This window comes from Mchenga conophoros, linkage group LG18 (assembly GCF_057382185.1).
Source record: "Mchenga conophoros isolate Kocher_MC1m ecotype Shallow Benthic linkage group LG18, M_conophoros_male_GT1.1, whole genome shotgun sequence".
Taxonomy (NCBI): domain Eukaryota; kingdom Metazoa; phylum Chordata; class Actinopteri; order Cichliformes; family Cichlidae; genus Mchenga; species Mchenga conophoros.
In genome coordinates this window covers 23296539-23308510 of record NC_140543.1, presented here as the reverse complement: position 1 = coordinate 23308510, position 11972 = coordinate 23296539, and the positions used below count along the sequence as shown (strand labels likewise).

Genomic DNA, 11972 nt, shown 5'->3' with positions numbered 1-11972 from the left:
TCTCAGGACAAAGGACAACCTCAACTCCAATCAGGCACTTCAGGCCTTTATCAGGAGAATGTGACATATTCATGTTTTTGAATTACACGTGACTATGTGATTATTTTTTAAGTGCAGCATTGTGACGTTTATGGCCTCCTGTACCCCAGCTGGCCCTCCTTTGGGTTATCACTGCTAAATGCCACTTCTGACGTGCGCCAGATAGCTTCTACTGACTACAGCATTCATTTACTCCATCATTATGTTTCCCAGATTAGGTGTTTTAAAGTGGGCTGACTAAGTTTTGTGGTCGAATCAGTGAAAAACGTCTCAATTATTTTATTTTTTTTTAAACAATTTTATGCAGTTTAAATTTACAGCCAGAGCGAAGTTATTCTTTTCAACTAATGTCACCCGTTTTTAAACGCAGAAGCTGCAGATCTGCATTTGCCTTCTTAGAAACGTTAACAAAGATGCTGAAGGATAACACACCGACGCTCGTATAGTCTAGAACAGTCATTTGCCTCGTGTCATTTATCATTACTGGAAGCATAGGAAGTGTAGGAGACCGCCCCAGTACCCACTGCTGCATCCAACTCGCGTTCACACTTGGTTTCATTCAAACACTTTTTTCCCACCGGGATGGAGCTGCTAGAGCGAGTGCGCGGAGCCGACGGGGAACGCACACGCTTCCACGCTGCACACATGGCTGCAAATCTGTGGCGAACGTTTTCTTCTACTATCTGGATATTAACATTAGTTTCAAGTTCGAGAACAAGGATTTATCCGCCAAATGAAGGTAAGGAAGGAGGGACTCGAATCCGTGTTGCTTGTGTGGCACAGTCGGGTCTTTTTTTCCGCTGTTGCGAGCTGGGAGAGATCCTGCGTGCGCTCAAGGCGCGTCCTAGGATAGCAAAGAACAGGGAAAAATTTGCAAACATCTAGAAGAGGAAAAAAAGTTGAATTCTTAGATATCCTTGTAATATTTGTGCAGTCCAGCTGTGAGCTTTTTCTTCCTTTAAATATGTTTCCCCTTTCTTCTTTTTTGTTCGTTTCTTTATGTTTGTGGGTTTGGTCATGGTGGAGAACACTGAGCACCTCTGTGTTTTTGTTATAAACAGTTAAACCGTTGAATTCATAGTTTGTGGTTTGGGGTTTTGTATATGAATAAAGCTCCGAGGTCTTAAATCAACAGTTTAAAATTCTGTGAAAAATATAAATGTATGTGATATTAAATGTACATATATGACTCTGTGCAGTGGAAATAAGATAACATTTTTAAACCTAACAGTGCCAATGGACGCCTGCTTTTACTTCCATAACTGTTCACAGCTTAACCATCACTTACTTCTTGTGAGAAGTCTGTCAAATTAATTTTCTCTGCTTAAGAGCAATTAAAAAAAAATATTCCAGACTGGTTGTCCTGAGTACACCTGCATGTGTGTGTGTATGCAATTTTAGTGACCCTGCTGGATACCAGGACAGTGCCAGGAGAGCTGAAATGGGCAGCCAGTCCTGCAGAGGGAGGGGTGAGTGGGATCTGCCTGTTCTTTTTTCTTTTTTTTTTCTTTATGAATACACTGTTTACAACCTGTTCTCTCTTTGGAAAACACACTCACACACCCTCTCTCGTTCCTCACACGCGCACATGCACACGCGCGGTCTGGAAACTGTAAATAATCATCCCACAGATTTTGAAATGTGCTGTTGTTCACCAAGCCTAAGTGCTAATATGAGACTGCTGCCATTGCGTTTGGCACAAGTAAAGGCATAAACCAGCTTGGTGGTGGGTGTCATTTTTTAGGAATTTTTACTACCGTACAGTTGCCAGAATGAATCCTGGTGATATCTGTTTCAGATTTGATCTTCTCTTTGTGTTTTTTTGTCATTGTCGTGATCTGCCATCCATAGTTCTTCCTCTCTTTCTCTCTCTCTCTCTCTCTCTTTCTTTGTCGTTCAGTGTCTCTCTTACCTCTTTTGTTGGTTTAAGAGTTAGTGGTGAACTTGCCTGTTATTTCTTCACTTGCCATTGCCCTTATACTCTCACATGCTGCTTGATTGACAGGGTCCTGGTCTGCACGCACTGAGCTTTTGATTACAGGCACTCCCCCCACCTTCCTCACCCCTTAGCTACACACATACATACAAAACTCCATTTCTGTATGTTTTTTTCCTTCTCCCTTGACAGCTGCGTAGGCTGACAAAAACTCTGAAGGAGACTAGACACAGAGACATCATACCCCATGTCAGCTTTTATACAGCTAACTTCCTCAACCCGCAAAGACACTACAACAGCACACAAACGCTGACACTATGTGGGCATGTGCACACCCTCACACTCACACACATTTTAACACACTGTACATAAAGAAATGCGTGGCTTACAAAAGATCAGTCTCGATTAGATATTCCAGGCCAATAGCAGTGCTGATACATTTTGAGTATTAAATCAATAAAGAATGGGCTTAAAATGTACATAAAACTGTAAAGACTAACATATTTACTGCACCGCTTACAAATCACCCAACATATACATAATATTATTATTAGCTGATAGCATATAGGCAATAACCCCACATTAGACAACGAAAGCGACTTTGATGGCATATCGATCAGTCTAAAGACACACACTGACACACAAGCATGTCCTTCAAGCACACACACACACACACACACATTCTTCTGTCATTCCTCTCGCTCTCTTTTTCTCTCTTTGGACACGGTGCATTTAGTGTGTATACAGCTCTCACTAGCAGGGAGAGAGCAGATTATTATTCAGTGGCAATAAAAAGCCAATTTGGACTTGGGAGGCTCAGCGGTCATTTGAAGGGTCACAGTACAAGGCAAATAATCGGCTCTATTGAGATGGATGGTGCGGTGAAGGTTGAGCCTGCTTCACTCGTATGGAAATGTGCCTGCAAAAACCTTGGAGTCGCAACAAATCTGAACCACCGTCCACTGCAGAATATTGATGCAAGAATGAGCATTAGCCCGTGAGGCTTCACGCAGCAGCGGTGAATCAGAGGGTGGACACCGGCATCTGAAATTTATTTTGTATATATGATGACTAGAAGTACCCCCCAGTGGACAGGCAACCTAAGTTTTTTACAGTGTGCACTTTTTTGACAGCCACGGCTGCTTATGTGTGTGTTTAAAGCTTGTGCCTACGCTGAAGAGTTCAACTTTATGCGGCGTATGCAGTCATTTTCAGTTCACGCCAGCACAGTATGAAAATCAACTTTCAGACACTTTAACATTGCTGCCATCACAGCGGCTATTTAGATGCTTTTGTCAAAATTATATAACAGTCTGCAGCTGCCAGCATGGAAGGGTTTTGAAAACCCTTCTCTGTTGGTGCATTGTGGGAAATTAAACTGGCGTGTCATCTGAAATTTGAGTGCCAGCAGCATTTTTAAATGACTGCTGCTTGGCAAATGACTTTTTTAATTTTAAAAAAATCAGACTATTTTGAATTAAGAGAAGTTTGGGAAAGCTGTTCTCCACATGACAGTTACATTTCATTAATATCAAGTCATTCATCAAGGCAACTTTGATGGAACATCTGCTTCAGTTCAATTCCAGTCACTTCAAAGTTGGTCTTCGTGATGTTGGCCTGAACTAAATGCATTTTTCGAATGTAGTCTAACGCCTGTAGGCAGCAACATATGTCTTACATGCACAATCATTGCTCTAACTAACGCAGTTATACAAATGTGCTTGTTTGAAGTGGGAAGAGGTGAGCATTATGGATGAGAAAAACATCCCCATCAGGACGTACCAGGTGTGCAATGTCCTGGAGCCCAATCAAAACAACTGGCTCAGGACAGACTGGATCCCTCGGTCTGGAGCTCAGCGGGTCTACGTCGAAGTCAAGTTCACCCTGAGAGACTGTAACAGCCTCCCAGGGGTCACCGGCACCTGTAAGGTACGTGAAAGCGTGCTCAGGATGTGTAGCGTGCTGGTGAATGTATGGCCTGACTGCGGTAAAAAGTTTTAACAAAACAGCAAAGAATTCTGATAAAGGGTCTGACCTTTTTTAATATGTTAACTCTCATGATAATTACTTAATGGACAGAATGCCGCTAATGGACCTTTATTTTATATTACAGCTGCTGTTTATTCAAGCACAAACCCCACTTTGACTCATTATCATATTAAGAGAAAAGATGAGTGCTGGTGCTGACAATAAATAGGTGCCTCAGTCTGTCCCTTTTTTTTAAATTCCCCTTTTGTCTTGTAGGAGACATTCAATCTGTACTACCATGAGTCAAACGAAGACAGAGAGAGCTACATCAAAGAGAGCAGCTTCATTAAGGTGGATACGGTGGCAGCAGACGAAAGCTTCACCCAGGTAACACCGAACAACTGAGTCAGGCTTTGAGTTCCCTCCGCCACTCAGTGTAATTTGCTCCTATGTGGAAAATAAACCCCCCCAAAAGCACTTAGCTGTAATGTTTTTATTTGTTTTACAAGCACTTTTATCTTAGATGTCTGTTTTGCTGTCCCGGGAATGTTGGCAAGGTGCTTTTGCTCAGTCTTTGCTAAAGTAACTTACATTCTAATCTTGCAGGCCGTAAAGCTTGTTTTGCCTTAGCAATCAATAAAAGTTATTCTGAATCGGAGCCAAGTGCTGAAGATGTGGAGATCAGCGGCGGTTCAATTGAAACGCCCACTTTAAGTTGAACAAGCAAATTGAATTAATAAGGGGTGACACGGTTTACTGCACTGTTTATTAATGCAATGCTGTTTCCTCTCAATTCAGGTGGATGTTGGAGACCGCATCATGAAACTGAACACAGAGGTGCGAGATGTAAAAGTCACGACCCGGAAGGGCTTCTATCTAGCCTTCCAGGATGTGGGCGCCTGCATTGCTTTGGTTTCTGTCAGAGTTTTCTACAAAACCTGCCCGCTAACCGTTCGTAACCTGGCAACATTTCCCGACACCATTACCGGGGCCGACACGTCCTCCTTAGTGGAGGTCCGGGGGTCCTGTGTCAACCAATCGGAAGAAAGAGAGGAACCTAAAATGTACTGCGGTGCTGATGGAGAGTGGTTGGTTCCTATTGGTGGATGTCTCTGTAACCCCGGATATGAGGAGAGGGGAGGTGCATGTAAAGGTAAGTGGTGCTGGCTACAGCAGAGCTACTTCTCTTTTGTGCACTCCTGAATTAATGTGTTGTCACTTTGAAGTTTAGCATCTCTGTGAACAACAATCACAAATGTGCTCAGCTTAACAAGCTACTCTGATAATATTGATATTTGGTTCTTTTCGTTTTTAAAGGGGCACTCGCTAGCTTGGCAAATGTGGTTTAGAGAGGACACCATAACAAATTTTATTCTGTTGCAGAAACAGTAGATAGTGGCACTTTTTTAGTGTTTTGTAAGGTATCCAACTGAAATTGCAAATTACACAAAAGAACACAAAAGAAAATTGACCTAATTCAAACTCTAATAATATTCAGATTGCAGGTTACAAGCTGAGAACAGAGAAAAGAGATAAGATGGGTCATTCTGAAGGTGATAAAATCCATTTATGAACGTCTTTAATCAAATTAATGGGTTTTCTTTTTCTGGTGTTTCCGCTGGATACTTAGCAACTGCACGGCAAAGTCAAAAAGCAATGTGTAAAAGTGTAATTTTCACTTGATTTTTAGTAAAAATTCAACAACTTTTAAAATCAGTGACCTTTAGTGGTGCAGTCCATATTGGCCTGCTCAGATCAACAGGGTGGCATGCACTGGGAGCATTTATCTGTATGGACACATGCCCAGCCATCATTTAGAGTGGGTTAAATTAAGACCGATCTTTTTGTTGCAAGTTGAAGTTCTGCTTTGTGTACTGAGCGCTAAGGTCTCCATATGAGGTGTGCTCGCATAACCACAGCCATCTGGACAAAAATGTCTTTCTGTCGCTTACAAATTTGGTCTGAACTTTACTGTAACAAATATGCAAGCTGTTCACACCTTTCACCGACTCACATGTGGCTCGGATGACGTGTAATATTTGGAAACGACTGTTGTGATAGTGAAGACTGCAAATGTCCGCGCTTATGTGACAAAGTGGGGTGAACGGGGTTGGACAGACTTAGTGGAGACACTTTTACAACATGGCTCGACTCTCTCCATTCATGTTCACTCAAACACACAACACACATACACAGATGGACAGAGACCAATAGAAGAAGAGCTGTGGGGGTGGGGGTGAACGATTCACTGATGTGCTCCCTCGGTTTTATTTATGAAGCCCATCCCAGCAGGCTAATTGTATAACAAACAGACCCATAATTCAAAGAGAAAAGAGGGGACACTGAGAAAGAGAAATATACAGAGATGGACATAAAAAAGAGCGATGCATTGCCAGTTGGCCAGTTGGTGATTAAGAGAGAAAAAAACATGACTTTTTTCTTTGCAATGAGAGATGCAGTTGCCAAAATTCTGTATGAATATGAATAGTATGTGTCTCAGATGTTCTCTGAAACCGTCACCCGGCTTAGCTCATTTGTTTCATCTGAAAGGAGGGGGAGGTTTGTGGGGTGGTCCCTGAAGCCTGAAAGATGTTCCTCCTCAACTAGATTTAGGAGAGACCCTTGACTCTGTTGAACCTCCAGCAGATGTGAAGTGCCATCTATCTATCTGCTGCTCTCTTCTTCATCTCCCTACTCTCTCTGCCTGTCAGGTTGTTGGCTGGGCGCAGCTGCCTCAGTGGAAATTCATCAAAGTCTGAATGAATACAGAATGTATCTCTCCAAAACCTCTGACCCGACTGAATTAGACGGACACCTTAACTCTTCTCCTATTTTAAGTTTAAAATTTGCAGAGAGAAACAGAACAGGAGGGCGTAGCGGGATGGAGGGAAGAGAAATAGATTTTGGAAGAGATTAAGATGATCTGTCTCTCAACATGTCACACACACTAAGAGATTTCTGGATCATGTAGACTCATGTGCCATCTCTGAGTCGGCACAACGCGTTCAGGTGAAGACAAAACCAGGCAAACTAACCTTGGCTGGCAATACGTCATTAGAAGCTGGGCTCATTTTGCACTTGAAAGACAATCGTATGTCTCAGTTTGGAGTCTTCTCTTAGCAGTGCAACTTACAGTTGTCATGCTTGTAAGTTAGAGTTGTCATCTAATGTAGTAATGTTAGACCTGTGATGCACAGACCTAGAGACCTGTCTAAGATTATCTATCAGCCACCAGTTGGAAGGAAAAATGTATATTTACTATGAAATTGATTGCGTTTCAGCTTGTGTGTCTTGTTCAGTGGTGGTGATGTCATTAGACCACACCCCTTCTCATTACAGAGATGCACATCACCTAATATGCTTAATTGGTAGTAGGCTTTCGAGCCTATACAGCTTGGAGTAAGACAACATGCATGAAGAGGATGATGTGGACAAAATACTCATTTGCCTAATAATTCTGCACTCCCTGTAATTTGTTGTTACACTGATAAGACACAACTTTGCACAAGTTTGCATTGCACTTTTTCCAACTTTCAGTACAACTTGGAGAGGGAATTGGGTGTATTTGGAAGACAAGTCAGCATCTTCCATGCTAATTACAGCCAAGAGTGGCAATCTGCTATCAACCAAAGCGATCACAAGGAGGTTTTTGGTGCAGCACTCTTTTTGCAACCAATTTCACCTGGTAGAAACCACTCACCCACTTGTCAAGGAATAGAAAATTTGCCACAAAAACCAGAGATTACCGGGGGTTGGTGACCTGTTTCTAGGCCTGTGCAGCGTTATCTCACGTTGAACATCAACATCAGCTGTCAGCATCTTAAAAATGTGCTCTTAGCTAGCTAGCAAGGATTAGCATTAACAACATTCCTCTTAATGCTTTAAAAGATTTTGGTGATTCATCCCTCCTGCTATACAAGCTCAAGCGACCGTTGATGGGTCACACTCAGGTTTGAGAGTTATCACTAGACAATCTAGGTTCTTGTAGTGCACTAAATGTCAGTGTGAGTGCACTGAAATGGCAACTGTCAGTGTGGAAGTATGAGTTCTGTGACGCAGTAAGAGAAAAATAATTCACACACGCAAGGATTAGTTTGATTACCTCCTAAATAACTCCCACTTTCTCTTTTTGCATGAGTTTTTAAGGTGTTTATAAAGACACAGGAGAAAAATCTAGTCTGATAGTAAAACACCAAACAAGTACATTTAATTTTAAATGAAAAATCTATGCTTGTCTGCTGGAAATGTTTCATAGTTATATGTCTCCTGGTTCAATGGATTGTTACCCACATTAATATTATCTGCATGTGTACTTTTGCACTGGTAATGCATTTAAGCTTCTGCGACAGTTGCGGTTAATTTAAACTGAAACAAGTGTAGATTTAAAGGAGTAAAATATGAGAAGTTCATTTTCAGTGTTGACGCAAAATAATGAGGATGGAGAGGATGAGCGGAGAAGCTCTGGAGAGGAAGAAGGGATTAGATCATGAATGGGGTGAGAGAGGGGTTGAAAGAAGGCCACTGACAGCAGAAGGCATCAATACAGAGCTCCCCCTCCCCTGCTGGGGGTTTGTCACTTGGTGCAAAGGGGGCGAGTGGAGAAACACAAGAGAGAGGGAACTCCCCCTCTTTCTAAACCCTTGGTTAAGACCGAGGTCATGACTGAGCCTTATGAAGACGTCAAAAACTTTGGCTGACAGCCACACACACACACACACACACACACACACACACACACACACACACACACACACACACACACACACACACACACTTGCAGAAAGAGTTTAGTCGCACAGAGCGGGGTCACGACCGAGGTGGATGAAGACGTCAAAAGTTTGACAGCTGCGATCCGTCTGGGAGGATCGGAAACGAGGGAGGAGAGACAACAGAGAGAATGTGAAATGTGAACGGCTGAAGAGGTGGAATGAAAGCGGAGCCTCCTGGTTTTCTCTCTCTCTGCTGGCCTCCTTTTTCTCTGTCGTCCGAATCTCCTCAATTCTGCTCAGTGCCTGGGAGGGTTGGAATGTTTCTGTGTGCGAGCGTGTTTGCATGTGTGTTCCCTCCATCCAGAGAGATTTCATGGTTGTGCTTCTTTCCAACGCACCTGCAGTGTCTCGTCAACAGCAGAAAGCAGTTGGACAGAAAGAGGCAGAGGGAGAGACGGCAACACTGAAAGAGAGATGATAGAAAGAGCAAGCGGATGATAGAATGAGTGCGTAATCGCTGTATTCAGTCCCTCTAATTATTGCATCGCATTTCTGGACTCCGGACATGTTGGACTGCTGACTTAGAGTGTGTGTATGTGCGAGTGTGAACAAGTGCACGTGTGTGTGTGACTGTGTCTGTCTGTGTACTGTATCTCTGATTTTCTGCCTAACAAAGCCCTCCTTCCAATATACTCACAGTTTGGAGGACTGCCCAGGAATGCCTAGAGAAGAGTGTGATGGGGCAAACAGAGAGGGAGGAGTTTGTGTCTCTGTGTGTGCATGTGTGTTTGTGTATATGTGCGCGTATGGCAGGTGACGAGGCAAGCAAAGACACTGGAATAGCACGAGTGATTGTTTGAAGTGAGCCAAACTCAGGTGGGGGAAATGCTTTGCATTCCTCCATAACAATCAGAGTGCGTGTGTGTGTCTGTCTGCGTGTGTGCTATTGTCTGCCTCTCCCAGGTTGTTCTTAATGTACAGGAGGTTTGCCAGCTTCACCAGGCTGTGTTGTAGCTCCCTGGCATGGGCACAAGCTCCGCTCTCCCTCTCTGTCTTGCTCCTATTATCCCTCCTTCTCCAACTCCTCTCCCCGATCCACAGTCAGGGGGTGGGGGTGTTGCTGCTGCTATGGTGGTGGTGGTGGCAGGGGGTGATGTGTGTCTGATAGGGAGGGGGGGTTATTGTTGCAGAGTCCCTTTCACATGCTAATGTTCAACACTGTTGGCTTTAGGCAGACACACACACTCACAAATCCACACACTTCTCGCTTCAGACCACCAGTTTATGTGAATATTTAAATTTAGACAAACTTAAAGCTGCAGCCTCGTTTGACGTTTTAAATGCAAGACTCCATTGACCCTGTAAAATACAAGCTAAAATTGGCTACAGGGGAACTTTGATTTTGGAGCCAGGCGGTCCATTCTAGGAAGTCCTACACTTGAAAAGGGTAAGGATCCGATCCTATCTTCAGCCTCATCTCCAGCCTTTCCCCCAGCGTTTCCTTGGGCGTTAATTAAAATGGGGCATGACCCCTGCGATTAACAGCGTCCCTCCTTCTCGCGTGACGGTCTATCAATCCGTCAATCCATCCCTCCCTCCATCCATCACACAGACAGGTGTCAGACCGGAGCAGTGAGGGGTACTTCCTCCATCTCCACCCCTCTGCTGGGAAGAACCAAGGGACGATGACAGCTAACACGGGGTCAAGGAGAATTCACGCAAACGCACACACACCCACCCTCACACACACACATGCATGCACGCAGTGTGCCGACGAGGCTTTTAGTTGGATTTGGAATGAGCTGCATTTGCATTTTGGGTAGCAGAAGAATGCATATGCAAATGAAGACAATGCTGATAGTAATCAAAGGGCACCTTCTCCTGCATGTCTCTCCCTTCTCCCTCTCACTTCGTCTCCCCTCTCTTCATCTCTTTATCTTTCGCTTCTTGTCAGTGTTTTTCTCGTGCTGCCTCTCCCAGTCAACCTTCCCAATCCTTTACACTCTGTCACTTTGTCTCGCTTGTCTCAAGCAGCCGAACAGCTGATTGCTTTGTAATTATCGTCCTGTCTAACAGGCAGAATGTTAATGTGCCCACAGACACACACACACACACACACACACACACACGCGTCTTTGTTTTTTTTTTCAAATTTCCACCTTATCAGTAAGCGTGCTTCCCTATCGCTGCTGCTTTACCGGTCAAACCCAAGCTCTCGCGCGGCCTTCGGTAGCGTAGGGTTAATGTCGGGTTAATGACACCCTCATGGGCTCTCATTCCAGGTCACCAAAAACCCACCCTCCTCCAGTAACCGGTGCTAAAGGAGACACAAAAGACTACAGAGAAAAGAGAGAATAGAGACATAAGAGGGCGCTGAAGGAAGTTTATGGCTTCAAATACTTGCTTGCTTCTTTCTCTCCCCCCTTCAGCGTGTCGTCTTTGTTTGTGAGGAGGATGGAGGATTAGATGGGACAGAAACAAAAAGCAGTGTGCTACCCCCCTGGCAGATTCTTGTTGAGCCTTGTAATCAACCTCTAAGTCCTCCTCAGAGGTTCAGATAATTTTCTGTCTTACCTACACTGTTGATAAAGGAATGCGGAGAACAGCTGGAGAATGACTGTATTTTTATCTTGCACTTTATTGTCTAAACTGCCACAACACGATGAGTCACTCGCCACATGAAAGCCGTTCTTATCAGCCGTTTTATGAATTTACAGGTTTCGACCGAGTAGTTTTCAGCTGTGTGTACTTGTGCGCGGCACCCCTGGTATCGATATGGGGGTATAAAGAATGCCAGCCAACGCTTCAAAGGTTTCTCGTGGCTTGATACTGCGAGAGGAGAGCGATGTATGGAGAAGAGTTATCGGAGAAAGACAGATAAGTGGAGGTCGAGGAGGAAGTGCATGGGGAGCGAAGGAGGGAGACTGTGAAATGTGAAAGGGAGGGCAAATGAGTGTGTGAAAGAGCAAATCTGTGGAGGCTCACACAGATGGGGCAGGATGGTTGGTCTGAGTAGATTACAGAGGAGACTTCCTCCCTCTCATCTACCGACGAGAGTGTCATAAAGCATACTAACGCACTTAAACACAAACACGCACACACACACATCATTCCCAGATTCCTATCCACTCTCACTGGGATGTCTTCATCTCCCTGTGCAAATGTGAAAAGGGCTGGGGGGGAAAAAAGCGGAGAATTGGGAAAGACGGTGGGATCGAGGAAGGAGAGTGAATAGGGTGTGATGATGAAAAAAGAAGGTGTTGAAAAAATGATTGCAGTGGAAACAAATAAAGGATTTCCTTCTGACAGTAAAGAGAGAG

The 11972-nt window shown here is 44.0% G+C and overlaps 1 protein-coding gene across 1 annotated transcript in view; it reads left to right on the top strand.

The window, feature by feature from the left end:
• The first annotated feature begins 293 nt into the window (after nt 1-293).
• The window catches only part of LOC146553790 (ephrin type-A receptor 4-like), a 33823-nt gene continuing 22144 nt past the window's right edge, over nt 294-11972 (top strand). The window contains exons 1-5 of the mRNA XM_085256068.1: nt 294-778; nt 1441-1508; nt 3707-3904; nt 4220-4330; nt 4742-5096. Coding sequence (XP_085112194.1) covers nt 622-778; nt 1441-1508; nt 3707-3904; nt 4220-4330; nt 4742-5096 — 889 coding nt within the window. The 5' untranslated portion in view covers nt 294-621. The remainder of the gene's footprint in view (nt 779-1440; nt 1509-3706; nt 3905-4219; nt 4331-4741; nt 5097-11972) is intronic.